This window comes from Toxotes jaculatrix, chromosome 24 (genome assembly GCF_017976425.1).
Source record: "Toxotes jaculatrix isolate fToxJac2 chromosome 24, fToxJac2.pri, whole genome shotgun sequence".
NCBI lineage: Eukaryota > Metazoa > Chordata > Actinopteri > Toxotidae > Toxotes > Toxotes jaculatrix.
The window spans coordinates 3169155-3187685 of record NC_054417.1 but is presented as its reverse complement, the minus strand read 5'-3'; the positions used below and the strand labels follow the sequence as shown (position 1 = coordinate 3187685).

The 18531-nt window shown below is 45.1% G+C and overlaps 1 protein-coding gene across 4 annotated transcripts in view; it reads left to right on the top strand.

The window, feature by feature from the left end:
* Window positions 1-18531, top strand: part of nrp2a (neuropilin 2a) — a 75630-nt gene that overhangs the window by 10304 nt on the left and 46795 nt on the right. For 2 of the 4 annotated variants that reach the window (XM_041032454.1, XM_041032457.1), the window contains exon 6: window positions 16602-16779. In XM_041032454.1, coding sequence (XP_040888388.1) covers window positions 16602-16779 — 178 coding nt within the window. Of the gene's footprint in view, window positions 1-6918; window positions 7753-16600; window positions 16780-18531 lie in introns of those variants that run through there. The other 2 variants (XM_041032456.1, XM_041032455.1) reach the window with 2 other exon arrangements.

Here is an 18531-nt window from a genome sequence, read left to right as displayed (position 1 = left end):
TTTCTCTCTTCAGAATATATTAGTCATCTTCAATAATTTCAGGCTGATGTGGAGGTGTCTCCTGTCCTGCATTTGATATTCTGTATCCATCCCTAAATAATGATGGATCCTTGGGTTTGTCTTGTTCACCTGTCCGCCTTTTCCTTCTTTCTCCGTCTGTGTCCGTGTGTCAATCCCTCATTGCTGCTTCCTCTTGTGTCTGTCTTGTGTCTGTCTGTCCATCCGTCCATCCGTCTGTCTGCTGACTGATTTGAGTCTCTTGTTCCATGTGCACTGAAATTAAGGCGGCACTCCATTTTGTTTTCTTTTAAAGCCTGTGTTTTAAGATTGGGATTTATACATTTATCTGACTCGAAACACGTTTATCATGTATATTATAGTTTATTGTCAGAAAATGGGTAATTCATGGCCATTAAGTTTTTTTAAACCCAGCAATGCTCCCTCTGTCATAAACAACTATTGCATAGTCCTCATGTTTTTGATGAATGTACATCATTGTGTTCAGTCAATAACACATAATTACTTATAACCACAAACAGGTCACATGCCAAGAGTGATTAATCTTCCACGAACTTCCCTGAAAGAAGCCGCATGAAAACTAGTTGTCATCCTGTGTGTTGGTCTTTCAGGGAGATGGTGAAGATCCTAAAATTTCCTGAACACCAAGTTGAATTTCATGTGAAAACATGTGCAGTACTTCCATTTGATGAAATGGCGTAACCATAAAACTTAGATGGAACAGAGGAGAGGAAAAAGAGGGAAGCTACATCTTAAAAGGGCTTAAATGCCACTTTTCACATGTGGTTCTCTCTCATCACATCTCAAGGAGACAAAGATATGGTCCATGTTGCATCTGCTGGTGCATATCAAGGTCAATCAGTGGCAAAAGGATGCACAATGAAGCAAATGTCATTTAAAAGTGTGTGTGTCTTTGTGCATGTGTGAGGTGACGCAGGGCACTCACTTACATGACTGACACAGATGTTACCTTTGTGGTCAGAAGGTTGTAAGTCAATTAGGTTTTTGCTAATGGGGCTGAGTGCTTCACTGTGTCCGACACACACGCACACGCACACGATATTGATAAGATTACCATGCTAATGTGAATGCGCCAGGGTTAAACCACATTAAGGGAGCCGCCTTTCTCAAAGATCTTTGCCTTTCTTTAAGCTGTCAGCCATCTTATCCTAAGTGCCCTCCTCTGCCGCTCTCTCTGCTTCTTCCTATTTCTGTTAATGGGACTTTTCTTCTTTTGTGAGCTCCCTCTTTCTTCTTCTCTTTCTCCCACAGCAGATGCACAGCAAATCTCCTCTGCTGCTAACTTCCTCTTCCCATCTGCCTCCCATCTCTCCGTCTCTCAGTCTTCATCTTTTTGTCTTCAGCCAAGCAGCTTTGTGAGCACAACTTTTAATCTTAAAAAATGCAAAGTGTTTAAAATCCAGAAGTTTATCGATGCTATCTCCTTCTTTCCTTCCTTCTCTCCTGATCCCACTCTATTTAAACCTTTTTTCTTTGCTGACAGGGAAACAACTTGTAATCAATGTGAACACATTTGTCATTGTGATCAAATTGTTCGGAAAAATACACAATATGCCAAAGTCTTTGCACAGTGTAGGTACGTATATTCATATAAAACATACCCATGGATGATGTAATATTACAGTATGTCTTCAGTTACAGTTACAGCATGCATACATAATGTCTGAATGCCTGACTTCATACGATAAAGACAGGATTCTTCTTATTCTGCCACATATTGTGGTAGCAGGAGGCAAGACTATAGCTCCTAGCCGTGCAACACTTTTATCTCCCCTGAACAAAAAAAAAACAAGCTCTCTCTCTCTCTCTCTCTCTCTCTCTCTCTCTCTCTCTCTCTCTCCCTCCCTCTCTCTCTCCCTCCCTCATTAGCATGCACTTGTCCTGCAGTGTTTTCTCTCCCTGGTTTGTCGTGGGCTGATCTTTCCTTCAGAGGCCGAGCGATAAAGGCCCTGCAGAGTAAACAAGGCGTGGAGAATGGCCTCTTGTCTTTTTATTATTGGCTCCTAATTCAGCACTCATTCCTGTCATGATGGAGTGGGGCTGGAACCTACAAACCGTGTGAGGGGTGGGGGCACTTTCAGACACAGAGTGTGCACAGGGAGACACACTTAAAAATACAGATGCACACACTGAAGTGGATTTCTCTCACTTTTTCAGCTCTCAACAACAGTTTTTGTGTCAGAGCAGCAGAGAAGAGGCCCAGAAAGATTCGCTGTAGCGTCTGCAGTGAAGTTTTCGTGCAATTGTATTTCCATTGTTATTTGAAAACCTCTCAACGCGTCAGGTATTGTAGTGCTGCCTGGAAAATATGTGTAGTAAGCCCCCCCCCTTATCAGTGTGTCTCTCTCTCTCTGGGCTCCAGACTAAAAGGAGGGGTGGGGGGTTTGGAGGGAACAGGGTGGCGAAGGTCACTTTGATGTGACTATAAAGACACACACAGCAGGCCAGTGGAAGGAGATGAAAGAGACAGAGCAGAAGTAAAATAGGTCCTGGTGGAACAGGGAAGGAAGATGCATTCTCCCTTCTCCTCTGCATCATACGCAGGATAATGATGCTGTATCATAAACAAGAGGTGGCGGGGGAATAGTGCAGGCATCTTGCAATTAAAGTAGGCAAACAACATTTTTGAACAACAGCTATGGGGCAGACACACAGCAGCGCGGCCATCTTGCATGTGAAACAAGCAAAGCTCATATCTGAATCGAAAACAGCACATTTTTAAGCAGGTTAATAAATTACCATTCACAAAAAATAGGGCATTTGGCAAATGCTGATCATCCACTGTGACTTATTTACTGAATGATTTATAAATTCTCTCTCATTTTAACATGCTGCGCTCTGAGATGCAATGGATATGCCACAATTAAGCAAATTAGATCTGTCTGGATAGCTGTCGTATTTGCCTGTATGTTGATCTAATATCTTAATCATGTTAATGTATGTGTCATCTAACATCAAGTTTGTTTATATTTATAACATGTTCCTAAAGATTGCCTGGAGCCTGGATTTCCCACCACCTTGGCTTGATGCAGTTGCCTGCCCCCATTAGGCTCAGCTGTGTACTGCAGATGAATCCCTGCACTGAAACAAGCTTTTGATTGGCTGTAACTCCAGACTACAGTCAGTGTTTTGTCACGTCTCTTAACTCATTTGATTTTAGCAACCACAAAAATTAGATTAAGTATGTTAGAGCTTACAACATCACTGATGGACAAAAACCTGCAGAGCAAGATCATGAAATCTGGGGTTTCCTCCTATCAGAAGACTGCACCTCTGCACAGCTCTGCTTTGAGGTTTCTAACTGCAGCTGAAAGTGTTTTGATGATTGAGCTGTTTTTTTGGTATTGAAGGTAGCACATACAGAAACACGCACACAGTACACACAGAGGGAGGAGGAGAGGGAGGAGTGTTAAGACAGCAGACAGACACCAGATGTTTCCATACAATCCAACCAGCCAGCACAGCACAGCACAGCCAAGCTCAGAGAATGTACCACAGTAGGTTGAAGTCTGTGTGTGTAATTATTACCCTGGCCGGGGCATGCCCATAGCCTGGGTGGCCCATCAGGAATCCGACGGTGGCAGTGAGTCTGGAAATAGCAGAGATTTGTGATTTGTGCCTCCTGGTGAAAAGGGGCAGTTCCTACTCACCGGAGGAAATGGTGTGGGAATATTTGGAAATATCAGAGGAGTGTGTGTGTTTGTGTGTGTGTGTGTGTGTGCGTGTGTGTGCTTACATGATAAAGATCAGATGAAAGTTTAATGATCTCCAGGGGAAATTGGGTCACTGCAGCAGCAAAGAACAGTGTGTGAAGATAAAAACACAACAAACTGAACGTTTTGAAGATTAAAGATGCAGCAGCTACGTCATTTTAATACGGAGCCTCCTATAGGCTTTGAATTAGCTCTGCCTCCAACCTGTGTGTTGGGATGTGTGTGTGCGTTTATGCGTAACAGCTGTAATGATTTCGTTGTGCGTTCACCATCCCTAAAAGTGGTTGGAAAGCTCTGATATTGTCAGTTGAGGTGTCAGTGAATAACCGAAGGGGATCACAAAACTCCCTCTTTAACCGTCCACTCTTGATGTTCTGACAGTGCCCTCAGCCCACCCCCCACACACACAAGCACTCCAGATGCTGATAGGGTCAAGTTGGGGCTATCTCTAGCTTATCTCCCCGACCGTTAGATCTAAAGCCGTGTCCGTCGGTGATGAAGAGAAAAAAGGTGAAGGCGTCGACCGGGATCACTCAGCCTCTCAGAAAGACTATTAGACGTTCACAGTTTCCTCCTTGAACCTACAGCCGACTGACCGGCGGAACACACCGATGAGAGAGAGGGGGGGAGGAGAGGCGTTGAGAGAGTGGAGGAGGCAGAAAAGTGTGTGTTTGTGTGTGATAGACGGAGGAGAGAATGAGAAAGACAGGGAGAGTTATCAGTCATGCTGTCAGTCTCTGGGGCCGGTTGTGATAAGAGAAGCAGTATGGCAGCGGTTGGTATCTTATCTCTCTCTCTCTGTGTCTCTCCCTCACACACACACACATACATAACGGGGGAGAAAGACCCTGTTGTGTTCCCCTCTACCACCCATGAGTGAGCACAGCAGAGGTGTGCTGAGGTGAGGACTTGGACTGTATGGCAGCCATTTGTCGACTGTATTCTGGGGCAGAGGGACGACAGCGGGAATACAGATGGTGAAGACCTGGGGAAAAATACATGAGAGAGAGTGGTTCAGGTGCAGGTGAAGTGTTTGACTTCACTGCTGTGGTACTTAAACAGCCTCTGACACTGAGACATGCAGAGACCTGTGGCTTTTTTAGACCAGGGCTCATATCATGACACGTGCTCGCAAGGATATGAGTTTCATTTCAGTCACTTGCAGCATATCTCACTCATTACTCCATAATACATTCTAAATTCAAATATTGCTCTGCTCTACCGCAGCTTCTTTTAAATAAATACAGTGAACCGGGTAGTTTGCATGAAAAGAGGCGGCCAACATGGCTGAAGGTGCATCACCTACAGAAACTCATATTTCAGCAAGAGAAGATACATGGGGAAAAAGCAGCATTGAAATAATGTCAGTAACCTGTAACTTAGAAAGAATGTCAATACAAGAACTGTATTTATGAAGGCTGCAGTGAACATATTCCCTTGTGGGGCAAATACAAGCACATTCCGCCCACAGTCTTCCTTCTGTATCTCCGTCTCTCTCTCAGGTTCTCTGGTGGACTGTTGCCCTCCATTAGCCATGTGTTGACCCAATATTTTGGGGGTGGAAGGCTGATGGTGGGGGCAGAGATGTTGACAAATGGGAGAGAGGAGTATCAAATGACCCCTGGGGACTGGGAGGGGGAACAGAACAGAAAGTGACCCAGTGCTGCTCGAAGGTTTTATACTGGCTGAGTTTTCCCTCTCTCTCTCCCTTTATCTCCTTTTATCTGTGAACGGGTCATTACAGGGGTTAAGCAAAGGTCAGCGAGTGCTCATTAAAAAGAGTTGAATCAATGCTTTCTCATCAATAAACACACACCTATAGCACGCATGAGTGGCATGGGAAAAAAACAATCTTATAGGCATAACAACACAATATAGCACATGGCAAACTAGTTTATGCCAGCGAGGACCCCCGCCCAGAGGCTCAGATTAGCCAATCACAGTGATGTCTGACAGCCGCCGCACCCTCGGGCGAGAGGTGGGCTTAAAAATGACTGGCAGGCTGTAAGAATTCTGCAAGCTGATGGCATCTAGTCAACCTGGGGGGGTTCAGAGCAGCAGAGGATGACAGTTGACTGAGGTGACAGACAGACAGTCAGGCGGTGACACACAGACCTGTCATACAACCTTCTGTCGAGGGCATCGGGACCCTTTTGTTGACATTGTTTACAGCGCGTGACTGTCGTGATCCAGGGAGAATAAGGCAAGATAATAACGATTTGTACAAGCTTATATTTGCCAGTGTTTATCACCATCATCTTGCCTTGTCTCTGTTCGACAGGGCACCGACATCCCGGACATTAAATTCGATTCACTTCAGAAAAAGCTTGCACCCAAACCTACACAGGGCTGAAAGTACAGTACGTTACATCGCCTCAAAAAGTTTCCCATGTGTCCTGACCTTTAGGAATGCACCTAGCTGTTCCAAATAAAGATGCCAGCAAGGCTACATACTGTACCTCATTATACAGCCAGGCCTCAGCCAGTCCATTACATTACACGGTAATACAAGCCATAGGCAGGGCACATGGGCTGGACGCTGCAGAGGTCTTTCTCAGCAGATTATTTTGGGCTCACTACTGTGTCATTACTCGGCCTCCCGCTCTGTATTTAGGCCTGTTGATTGTAGGGCTGAGATTGGGCAGGGCTGAGGTGGGCTCTCCCTCTATTGAGTTGAGGGCTTTGACATTGGCTTTGTCGTTTGATGTGTTTTTGTGGTGAAAGGCGGCCGTGTGCCATTTGCTGGGCAACACCCCCCCCTCAGTCAGACACTCCTCCTCTCACTCTTTCTGGGATTTTCTGCTCCTCATCTCTCCTCTCTGCTCCTCTGAAAACAGCCCTAGGAGAAGTTCTGCTCCCTGGTTTACCATTACAATATGTCTTATCTCGGCCTGAGCTGTGGAAGAGTTCATATCTGTGGTATCTTCTGAAGGGGGGATGCGTCCTTTATATGTGTGTGTGTGTGAGAGAGAGAGAGAGGGGGGGGGGGGGGAGACTGAGAGAGCCTGGGGGGCGCGTGCACGTGCGCGCTCTCTCTTTCTCTCTCTCCTTCCCTATAATAAGCGACCAACGGCAGGGGGCGGAGCCGAGGCGCGGTGACTGTAACGCGATAGCTGCTCAGCTCAAAAGCGCGATCACTCACACACAAGCTCTACACACACCTCACCGTCGCGCACACAGGGCACACGCCGGTGTGGGAGCGGAGCGCAGGCTGCACGGAGCCGATACCAGAGAGCGAAACACGGCGGAGAGGAGCGGTGCCGCAGGAGGTGGCGTGACATAAACGGGATTTTTTGGGAAGCGAGAGCGCAACATTTCTTATTTGTTGCTCTGTGACTTTGACGCCGCTTTGAAAAGCAGCTTCTGACACTTGGACTGAGGCTCCCGGGGCTCTGAGAGCTGTTACTGTGGACTTCAGTCTGCTTCCAAACCCCGACAGGAGAACCGACCCTCGTGTGCGCAAAATACGCGGGGACGCACAGACGGGGATACAGGGACTGGGATACTGGAACTTGACGCACCCTGGAGACGCTGTCCAGACTCTCCGGAGCACAAATATCCCCCGAAATCTCCCAGCTGCCGAGCACACGCATTTTTGATCAAGGAGTTTGTTTGTTCACTATTTTTTGGATGAGGTTTGTTGGCATCGCTCCGCTGAATGGACAGATTTAAAAGGCAAAGCGCTGCGCAAAAAATCCCCTTATTTCTTAAGTGACATGTTGTTGTCACACAGTTTTCTCCTCCTGTGGTTTGATAAACGCCGTGGGATTATTGCTGAAGTTGTTCAGTTCTGACTGTTGCCAGCGACCGTTGATCCTGAAGGGGTGTGGATTTTTTTTTTTGGGAGGAACAGTAGAATTTAAATCACACGAGGTGGAAACATCAGAAACTTAAAGCGATCCACGAGTTTCTGAATCATCCAAGATGGATTTTGTGCCATCGGTGATTGGATTTTTAATGGCAATGTGTCATCTGGCGTTGAGAGTCAGAGGAGATGAAGGTGAGTTTTGGTTACTTCTTTGATTTTGACGCATGCACGGTCTGTCTCAAACAAAACCCGTAAAAGAAAAAGAAATAATATTCTAAATCACAGCAGCATGAATGTAGTCTAAACATTATGTCAATCTGCTGAGACTATACAGTACAATTTTATATTTTTAAAACAAATTTTCCAAGAACTCCTTGTCGTATGTTTCAGATTGTTTCAATACACATGATAACGCCATTGTGTGAGAACCAGACACATGTGTCTCATGGTGTCTTGGATGTTTTCCCCCTAAATATGATAAATATGGTAAATACAGGAGACAGCGAGGTGGACAGAGGTGAGACATATGTACATATGTAAGCCTAATGTGTGGAAAATCTTAGGTACCATGCCGACTTTTAAATTTTAAATTGATTTTTAATTCAGTCCCCGTGTTAGCTGTAACACATTTAAAACTAAAGAACCTGGATGCTTTCATCAAATATTCAGAAGATCGGGAACAGTTATCTGTCCCAGCTAGACTGGGTTCAGGGTAGAGCTTACCATCAGCTCAGTGGACTGTGAATGAGTTGATTATATGCATGAAGCTTTTGAAAATTCAAACACATTGTTTACCCCGAGTTGCCCGTTGTTTTTCTTTGGTTTAATTATTCATCAAGGGAAATAAACAAGCCAGCGCTGATTAAAATGCGATTTCACATCAGGATGAAAACAGGTTTTAGGCGGAGGCTGGGCCATAACCTGCTATTTTACAAATTCGCTGGTGTCCAAGAAACCGTGCGTAAAAGCTACACTGTCATTGCAGGATTTGTCTGGTAGGACTGTAATCATCACCATTTTAATCATTATCTTCATCAGCCACCGCGAGTCTCCCTCCTTCATTATCTCCTCGTGCTCCTCGGGTCTTTGCGGGGTGAAGGCAGGGCTGCTGGTGGCTGAGCGCCGGCAGCTCCAGGCGGCGGCGCACCGTCACCTCCGTGCGCTCTCAGCAATCAAATAACAATAAGCAGGGAGATTATGGAGCAGGATGAGCCAAAGAACAGCAGTCCTCCTGCTGGCAGGGACCCAGAGCCTTGCTTTAAGGCACTTAAGCAGGGCTAATTCTTACTGTAAAGCACGAAAACGACATAGTGGCAATGAGTTCACATTTGATTTACTGGCCTACTGAGAGAGAAAAGCCCAAGCGTCAAACAGCGCCAAATTTATTTAGAAGCCTAATTAAATGTGGATTTAACATTAGGGAGCGCAGTGTTCCGTCTGCTCACCTGCACAGAAATGATCAAATAATAATAATAAGGTGTCGGTCATGAACTGTTGCTTTATTATGTCAGGGTGTAGACAGGTGTGGGGGTGTTGATGGGAAAGGGTTGCAGGTTATGGCAGAGACTAAACATACAGAGAAGTGACACATGGCCTCCCGCTCACTCATCCTTGTAAGGCTGCTACTGGAGCATTATGGTTGCTTTTACGGTGGTTTGACTCCGGGTGTCACGGTTTTTTATTTTATTTTATGTGAATGTGCGCTTTTCGCCGCCTGTCGCCAAGTGGGATTTGTGCACAGAAGGAAATATGGCAGTAGTGTATGTATAACGTTTCTGTTGTTTTATGTTTCTGTGGTACTGAGTTATACTTATTTACACATCTTACCTCATGATATATTTGTCTTTCCGTTTTATAATACGGGCTATTTGCAAAGTAGTTTACTTTTGGCCTGAGTGCTGTAGATCCTAAATGAAACCGAGTTTTGCTCTGTTCATGTGGGCTCTTCCTCTTGTTTAGGCTACTTGTTTTAAATAGGACAGTCATCCCAGCCATCCCTCTGTGTGTGTGTGTGTGTGTGTGTGTGTGTGTGTGTGTGTGTGTGTGTGTGTGTGTGTGTGTGTGTGTGTGTGTGTGTGTGTGTGTGTGTGTGTGTTTTGCTGGCTGCCTGTATACCCGCTGATCAGAGACAGATGTGGGCCTCTTGGCAGCCATCAGGCAAGCAAGAAGCTAGATCCCCCTACTCTCTCCCTCTTTCTCTCTCTCTCTCTCCCTCTCCCCTGCCAAGACACTGCGTGTCCCTGCCTCCATGCTCCCCTCAAGAGCCACATTACACACAGATGCCAGAGGAAAGAGAGACTGAAAGAGAACAGAACGGAGACAGAACAAGGGGTTCAGAGAGTCAGGGGAGAGGAAGAGGGTGCAGCAGAGGGAGAGAGAGAATGATGTGAGGGGACAGAAAGACAATGACTGCAGAAGAGAATGGAAGGCAGGTGCAATCGCACCCAAGTGAAAAGAGAAGTGAGAGTGGCATACACCTGACCATAACGTGAAAAACAGAAGTGAAGAAGGCAGAGGAAGATGTGGAGGAGAGGCTGGAGTGGGGGGTGTGTGGATTGTGCATCACGCAATGTGAGAGGAAAGGGCAACATCAAAGCGTGCAGGGGTCACAGAGTTAAAATGGCACTGGACGGGGAAGGAACAGATCGCATTAAGGGTTTATGAAGTGACACTATCGTCTGGGGTGACACAGCTAAAGTGGGGTAAAATCACTGCCAGGGCTCTACAGGGAGGTTGGAACTGAAAGAAGTGAAGTGTAGCTCCCGTTCGGCAAAAAAAAAAAAAAAAAAAAAAACAGTCACGCTGTTACAAAATGATGCTCTCATGAAAGTTAAGCACATTGGAGTCACATTAAAGGTTTTTCCTTTCCAAAGAGTTCCTGCTTTTGATGATAGACTCCATCTGGATTTTAGCAACTTGATATATTTCCAGTAGCAAAAGGTTTCCCTGAAAGTATAATGTTTTGGAACAGACTGATGCATGCCTGAGGCATCTCAGCCAGAAACCTCTGTAAGTATAAAAATCTTACATGGTCTCAAGGTAAATGGTCCATGAAAGATGTTTGTTGCTTGGACATTTCCGGTTGTGACCTGCTGTTCTCTGCTGGTGGCGCCTTCACGTGGAATAGAAAAGGGCCTTTTTCATGTATTAAAACCTCTTTGCTGCAGTCTTTATTTCCGAGGCACAGAGACTTCCACTCCACTTGTACTGTAATCACAATAGTTTGACTCGGTGACATGTACATTAATTACTCCTTACCCCAAGCATTAATATTCAGGCCATTAAGCAGCTCATTTGCATGTTTATTGAGTGGGTGGTTGTGCATCCTCTCCACCTATGGTATCACTTTCTTCCAGAGTTGGATTTCTATTCATTTAATAATTTCTTTTCTAAATGTTAGCTGCTGAGTGAACAGACTTTCTCATTTTTATCTTCTTTGTTGGTCTTTTTCACACTTCTCTGTTTGTTTTTTTTCTCTCTTCTGCTTTTGCCTTTTCTCTCCCCCTCTCCTCCACAACCCGCCCTTCAATTCTTTGCATTTCTCTCTGTTTTAATCTGCCCCAGCCTCAGAGGTATCAGCTGCGAAAACAAGGTCACCTATTAGCATTCATAGCCGAAGACAAACTGAGAGACCCGTTCAATACCAGTCAGGTATGAGAGTCACAGGCACACGCAAAGCCCTGGAACAGCCCGCTGCACTTGGGGTGAAATTAAAAACAAGACCCCCATAAATAAAACAGAGCTGGGTGTTTCACTCTGCCGCATTAGCCGCACAGGGGGGTCTTAACGGGTGCTCAGGGAGAGGCTTAGATGGGAGCTGGGGGGGGAGTAGGCATTGTCAAGAGGCAAAGCATTTGAAATTTACTGTAATTCACAAGTGGGGTTAAAGAGGAGAGGGTACAAGAGGAAACAGTTAAGGGTGTGAATTTAAAGAAAAACTGCTTTTGAAAGAACTGCAATTCACTCGCAAAGGGTTTTTTAAGCAGTCGGTTCCACTAAAAGGAAACACTCTGTAAGGTGGGGGGTAGAGAGTGGCAACAAATCACCAAGACTCCTGCAGCAAAGCTCAATTCTTCACAGCTCTCTCTTGCTGATGTAGGCTCCACTACCTCCACTCTTTAGACAGGGAAATCTTTTGTGAAAAGTGCTTCGGCGGTGCAGGTTTGATGGTTCAGCACAGAGACAAAAAAAAAAGAGTGCACCAAGGGAGAGGGAGACATGATACTGTAGTCAGGTAGCGGTTAGGATTAGGCCCACACCATTACCCCCCCTGTAGGCACCAGCAGCCATCTGTTTACTCAATTGATCCATTGAACCATTGATCGCGATGGCCAGCATTGTGCATTTAGCTGATTAGCATGGGGCACTTATCCTGTTAGGGAGGGAGAAGAAGAAAGAGAGAAAGAAAGGGGGGCAGAGCGAGAGGAAAAGAGGATTTTTGGGATATTATCTGCCTTTGATGTGGCTTTTGTTGGTTTCTAAAAGAAAAAAATCCCTCCCTTAAAGACATTTAACACTGTTCCAAAAAAAAAGGTATTGTTGCTGTGTCTTTTTTCCCTGAGAAAAGGACTTGTTGTTGCTTATCATAAAGAGGAAGTCCATAATAGAAAGTCCAGGAAATTTACCTTTACTAATTTCTTCGTCACCTGCAGTGACCTCAGTGCAACGTACAGAATTTGACATTGTGTGTTATGAGCAAAGTGTGAAACTTCTGCACATAAGCTCGGGTGTAGTTTCCATTTGTTTCCCCCAACTTTTACACCTTCAGTTTCATTTATTCGTTAAACTATCTCTGAATGGTGTTTTTTTTTTTTTTCCCCACTTTCCAACTGCCGTATTTTAGATAAGAGGAGAAAGGAGGTTATAAAAATGGTTATTTACTGATCCACTGCGCGGAGGAATCTGCCACTTTTTTGGAATTAAAAAAACGAAACGATTGAATCTGTGTTTTTAAAAGATTGATTCAAAGATAAGAGATTAAAGCACAGTGTTCTTTGTAGTAAATATTCATATACAATATTTATCATGAAGTATAAAGTGTTTTTTAATGAAAACCAAATAATTTCTTTGGCATTATTGTTCTAGTATAACTGCAATGAGTTTAGCATTTAGAATTATTTTACATATTACAGTACCACTACTTTTCAAGATGTGATATTTTCCATTTTATTTCAGCTTATTTGATTTATTTATTTTTAACAAATCCAAACCTGTGCCCTCGCTCACAAGTGAATACAACAACAAGTACAGAGAGTAGGAAATTACTCCAAAGGGCTTTGAAACCGGAATATTAATTATATTTAACTATAAATCAGTGAAGGTGGATTTTTAATTAATATGAGTTTTAAATTCTCATACACACTCACTGCTGCCACTATTACGTTTTTCCCAAAGCACAGTTACTCTGGCTCAGGATAAAGGACTTAAAGCACAGGCCAGTGAAAGTGAATCCCTTTTCTTCACCCTTCCTCCTCATCCTCACCCTCTCCTTGGGTCCAGTCTAGTGTGGAATGGGTGAGATTAAAAGCAGTCGCAGAGACAACCCCTGCTCTTGACTGAATGGATGAGCGCTGCCCACTCTCCCCTCTCATTCCCTCACTCTGGGCGATAGCACTTTTTAATTAAGGTGGGGTGGGAGGTGGGAGGGGGTCGGGGGAGTGGGTTGGGGGGTGGGGGGGACCAGGGAGGGGCAAGAGACACTAGGAATGATGGAGGGATTTATCAGCGCCTCTCCTCACACTCGCAGCTTATCCCAGAGCGTGACGCCATACTTCCCCGATAAGGCGACTAATAGAAATGAGAGCGCGGGGCGTACACACACACACACACACACACACACACACACACACACACACACACACACACACACACACACACACACACACACACATCCAGAATGTGAGTTAAGACATGCAGACATATGCACATTTTCTCAGATAATGAAGATAACGGCACTCACAGCGGGTACAGCGACGTCTCTGGGCCTGGCTTGATCTGGAGTGACTGGGAAATGTGCACACAGACCCACACGCAGAGAGTGATTTTATTTTATTCAGTCGTTTCACTGACACAGAAACAAGCGGCAAACACACACATTGATAGTATTTCTGTTATTCTGCTGTGTTTCATCCACACAATACACAGAATTAGAATGAAACACACTTTAGCAAATACACACACACCCATTTGCATTTTGTACTAATTGCTATGTATATCCAAGCAGTCAGGAAAAAACACACACATCTGTCACCATAATCAAAAAATCTTCTCACAGCGGCTCATTTAGTCCAGATACATTGCTGCTGCATCACCATCGTTCTTTATTTTTCTCCTCTGCAGCAGCAAACAAACAGTCCTACACACACACACACACACACACACACACACACACACACACACACACACACTCTGCCAGTGCCTGTGTGTGTGTGAGGGAGAGCTGACTGACAGAGGTTTCCCAGTGGGGTCAGTGTCTACAGGGAGCCGCTGGATAGCAGGCATGTCTTAATGAGGCTCGTCAGGCTCTCTGCGCATCACACACACACACGCACACACACACACGTACATGGTCCCTTCGCTCCATCTCTTCTCTCACTCACTGCATCTTTCTCTCACCCTCTGTATTTCTCCTTCCTCATCACCTTTTGTCGCCTCCCTCCCTCTCCCTCTGCCTGTCACTCGTCCTTCCTCTTCCCTTGCTCTTCCCACCTATGTCCTGGCACCCGCCCATCGTACATCAACCCTACCCTCCGCCCTCACCCTCCTCCCCTTCCGATCAGTCTTCCCCCTTCTACCTCAATCCATCTTCTACCCATCCCTCGCTGTCTCTCCCCCTTTTCAGTCCACCCTTCCTCATCTCCTCTTCCTCCCCACGTCTCTTCGCTTTCATCCCCTCTCCTTCGCCTCTTCCATTTTCCATCCCACTGTAATCCCTTTCTAGCTTCCCTTCCCACTCCTTCTCTCCTCTCCCTTCCACCCCTCCTCTTCATCCTCCTCGGTGGCCACTGAATGGGCAGCTCAGGGAAAAAGTGTCGAGGCTGCAGGATTCTCCCCAAACGGCTTAATCTGCTGAGGCTCTGCGTGCTGATAGCCTCCTGCACACCATTCCCTCCATAGGCTTCCCAACAATGACTGTCTGTCTGCACAGCCGCAGCAGATAAAGAGATGTCTGTGTGTGTGTGGCTTTCTGTCTGTCTCTGTCATTCTTCACCATCCCTGCTATCTTTTTGAAAATTTTCAGTTAGCTGTTTTTTCCACCTCTGTCGGCCCTCGTGATTGACAGGCCCTCTGTGTGTATTTGGATGTGTGCGTGCGTGGGTGGCCGTTTGAACATGGAGCAGCCGCTCTGTGCGTGTGTGTGCATAAATGCGTGGGTGTGTGTTTAAGCGTGCATCCCTGTACGTGTGAGCGTCTTCACGTGTGCACACGTATCTGAACTTGTGTGTTTGTTGCGCACTTGTGTTACGGTTTGTATGTGTAACTGTGTACGCGTGTGGGCGGCAGGAGTCGTGCACTCTCATGAATTCACCGGCAGCTGTGTGTGCCCGGTGTGTGAGCGTGGGCGTAGCTCCTCTCCAGTAACAAAGTAAGGAAGCCATCGCAGCTCTATCAAATGTCAGAGAATCTTAAGTGTGCCTTTTAAGCACAATAGGCGGTGGAAATGTCAACACTTGAAGGGTCTATTACACTTTAAGCCTTTGGTGCTGTTTTTTTTTTCTTTCTTTCTGCTTCCTTTATTGATGCTTTCACAGAAATTTGAAAGAAACAGGCGAGAATATCAACCCATTTATGTCAAGAACAGATTCAGCGCAGCGGCTGAGTGGTTAAGCCCACCATTTGGTTGTGCATTGTTAATGGCAGCATACCATGAGCTTTAGAGTGTGTCCTGATATATCTCTGTTTTCCTTCCTCGTACACCAGCAGCAATATTAAGTTAAACATTTGTCCCTCTTTGAGTTCAATATCACAAAGTTCATTACATTTAGAGATCCCAGCGGTGCATCAGCCGCCACGCACACACATGCACGCACGCACGGCGTTAGGTGGAGAGCTAAACCACCCCCCTGCTGTTGTCATGGAGAACACGTTTTTACTTTGCCTCTCCGTAAAGAATAATAATGCCTGCGAATCTATTGCAGTGCAAGAGTAATAAAAGAACCATTGTGCACAATATTGTGTGCGTGTGTGTGCGCGATATGCCATTGGGGGTGTGTGTGTTCATGCAGTATACCCATATACATGTTCCTTTTGTATGTGCATGTGAGTTTATGTGTTTAGCGTGTTTATGGGAGATAACGCAAAGAGCGGGAGCTGTCGTATCTGTCAGGGCGTAAGCAGAGAATAGAGCCTTTGTTGCTGCGTTAGCTTCTCATTACAGAGTCGGGGTGACCCCCAGAACCCCACTAGACAGGCCGTCTGTGTGTCACTTCCTGTCTAAGCCTTTTGAGCAATGCCATTGGCAGGCTATTGTTCCTGGGAGAGTGTGATAGGATCAGGGAATGTGTCCTAATGTTTGCAGATTGGTTTGCCGGAGCAACAATTACACTTGGAGAACGTTCCCAACGGGGAAACGGAGAGATAAGAGCCTGGGTGTGGAAGAGGGTGGAAAAGGCTCTGTGTGTTCCTATGTGTATGTCTGTCTGTGTGCGCGCTGTCCAAATGCAGCAGTAATGATCTTTTATTGTTTTAATAGCTTACCCATGTGGTCCCACTCGCATTGAAAATCCACAATGGAGGAGTTTTTCCAATTTCCTCCTAACTGACGGCCTAAATTGCTTTCTTTGTTTTACTGTTCATTTGTTGCTCATCACATCTTCATACAGAGAAATAAGGTAAACGAAGGAGCGTCCTCTGAGTTGCTGTTCTAGGGAGTGTGTCATTTACTGGGGATTTCTATGGTTTGACTCTGGCCTGCCAGGCAAATAACAGATGTTAGACTGCATCACAGCTGTATTTTTAAAAAGCTTCATCCGTTTACGGAATTGTTTCTGTTTTCCAATCAGTAACTGTTTCCTTTCACCTTTTCCTTGTCTCTGTCGCAGTGTCAGAGTGCGGAGGTGTCTTCGATGCCAGCGCGGCCGGTTACATCACCTCACCTGGTTACCCCCTGGAGTACCCACCTCACCAGAACTGTCACTGGATCATCACGGCGCCGGAGCCCTCGCAGCGCATCGTGCTCAACTTCAACCCGCACTTTGAGATCGAGAGGCTGGACTGCAAGTAAGAAGGGGGGCTTTTTAAAGAGGGGTGGAGATGTAGTCATGTCATAACAGTGAAGTTTGTAAACCGCTCTTCTCTATCAGAGCAAAATTGCTTTGACCAGTACGACTTCATGGTGTGTTATTATTCTGGCTGAATGATGATGATGTTGACATTTTCATTAGTATGCTGGAAAAGCATTTGGATCTCAAATAAGTAATTTCTTGTTGGAACACACAGATTTTTACATACTATTATTCACTGCCAGCGGTTTTGGCTCCTTCCCAAGTTGTTGGAACATTTTCCACATTTTGACCACAACAGGTCAATCGCAAAGGAAATTTTAATTACAAGATACAAGCTTTCTGCAAAACGCAGACCATTAAGTAGAGTGTGGTTTTCTTTTTCTGAAATATTTATTTATTAAGAGAACGGCGAGCATATGAGCTCTTTTCAGCGCCATCCTTTTTCACATTCACACCATTACACACACATTATGTCCTGGATGCTGCCCAGTACAACCTCAGACTTTCAGCGTTGGCCTTTTAAAGGCTTCTCCAGAGCAATTACTGGGTTAGATTCCTTGCTCAAGGGCACGTCAGCTGCACATAACCTCAGTAGTTCAGAGAGCAGAAAATGTTGCTCATTTCAGTTTCCACGTCCCAAAGTTTTTGGTCTCGTTCGCACAATGATGAAAGCAGACAAGCACAATAAAGGCAGAATGGAAAGAATGATTCAAACAGCTCAATAATCTGTTCATGTGCTCCTTCTATTCACACTGATGATTTAGGACATTGATGATTTACCCTGTTTGCTACAAGATCATTTAGTTTTATTCTGCTTGGAACCAGATGATTCAGGTTTTTGTTTTTTTGTGCATGTTTTGTATTGATTCATACACCACAATCAGAAAGTTCAGACAAAATTTGAAAATCATTTTTGTGTGTGTGTCTGCGTTTAACAAGCTATCTGACATTATCAGGGCTATCCAACTGTAATCCCCCTCCATCTGATAATCAAATGCCAGGCAATATTTGAAAATCTCTCTGGCTGAGTTTGGGCACGGAGGGCAGATAGTGCCGGGTGGAAAAGCAGAGCAGACAGGATGTTGTGTAGTTTAAAGTTTGTGGGGTATAAAGGCAGAGAGAATAAACAGGGAAGGAAAGGAGAAGGAGGAGGAAGAGAATGAAGTCCAGCTGTTTGGATGTGACCGTGTTGGTCAGTTTCCTTTCCCTGAGACCTGAATAATCTAAATCATGTGGTCTTCTATTGTCTTTGACCTCAGAGGAAGAAGTCACGGTTTCCACTGTTTAATCTGGTTTTATACAACTAACTCAGGGGGAATGTTGCACAATTTACCCATATGACACACTTTTTGTCTGTTTGGTCTGTTAAAGTGAACACAGGCGAGATTTAGCGCTGCAGTTTCTGCAATTATGGCCATTTATTTTTCCTTTCTTTGCTCCTGCCCTCCCTTTTCTCTGTAAATTGAAGAATTAACTATCCTAGATGGGTGTTTTTGCATTGTTCACTGACAAAGCACTTTGTCTGGCCAGGAGAAAAATGTAACTTTCATGAGGACATCAGTGACTGCTTTGGTAAAAGGGTTGTGTAATGATTGTCGGTTCTATTCACACGGTTGTGTCATGTTGCAGTGAACTGGAAATGTTATTTTGATGTCTCGGCTTTGTGTCTCCAGGTTTCTGACACTTCTTTTCAAAAGGCAATGCGTTGCATAATTGTCTCCTTTGCAATATGTTTCTGAGTAATAAG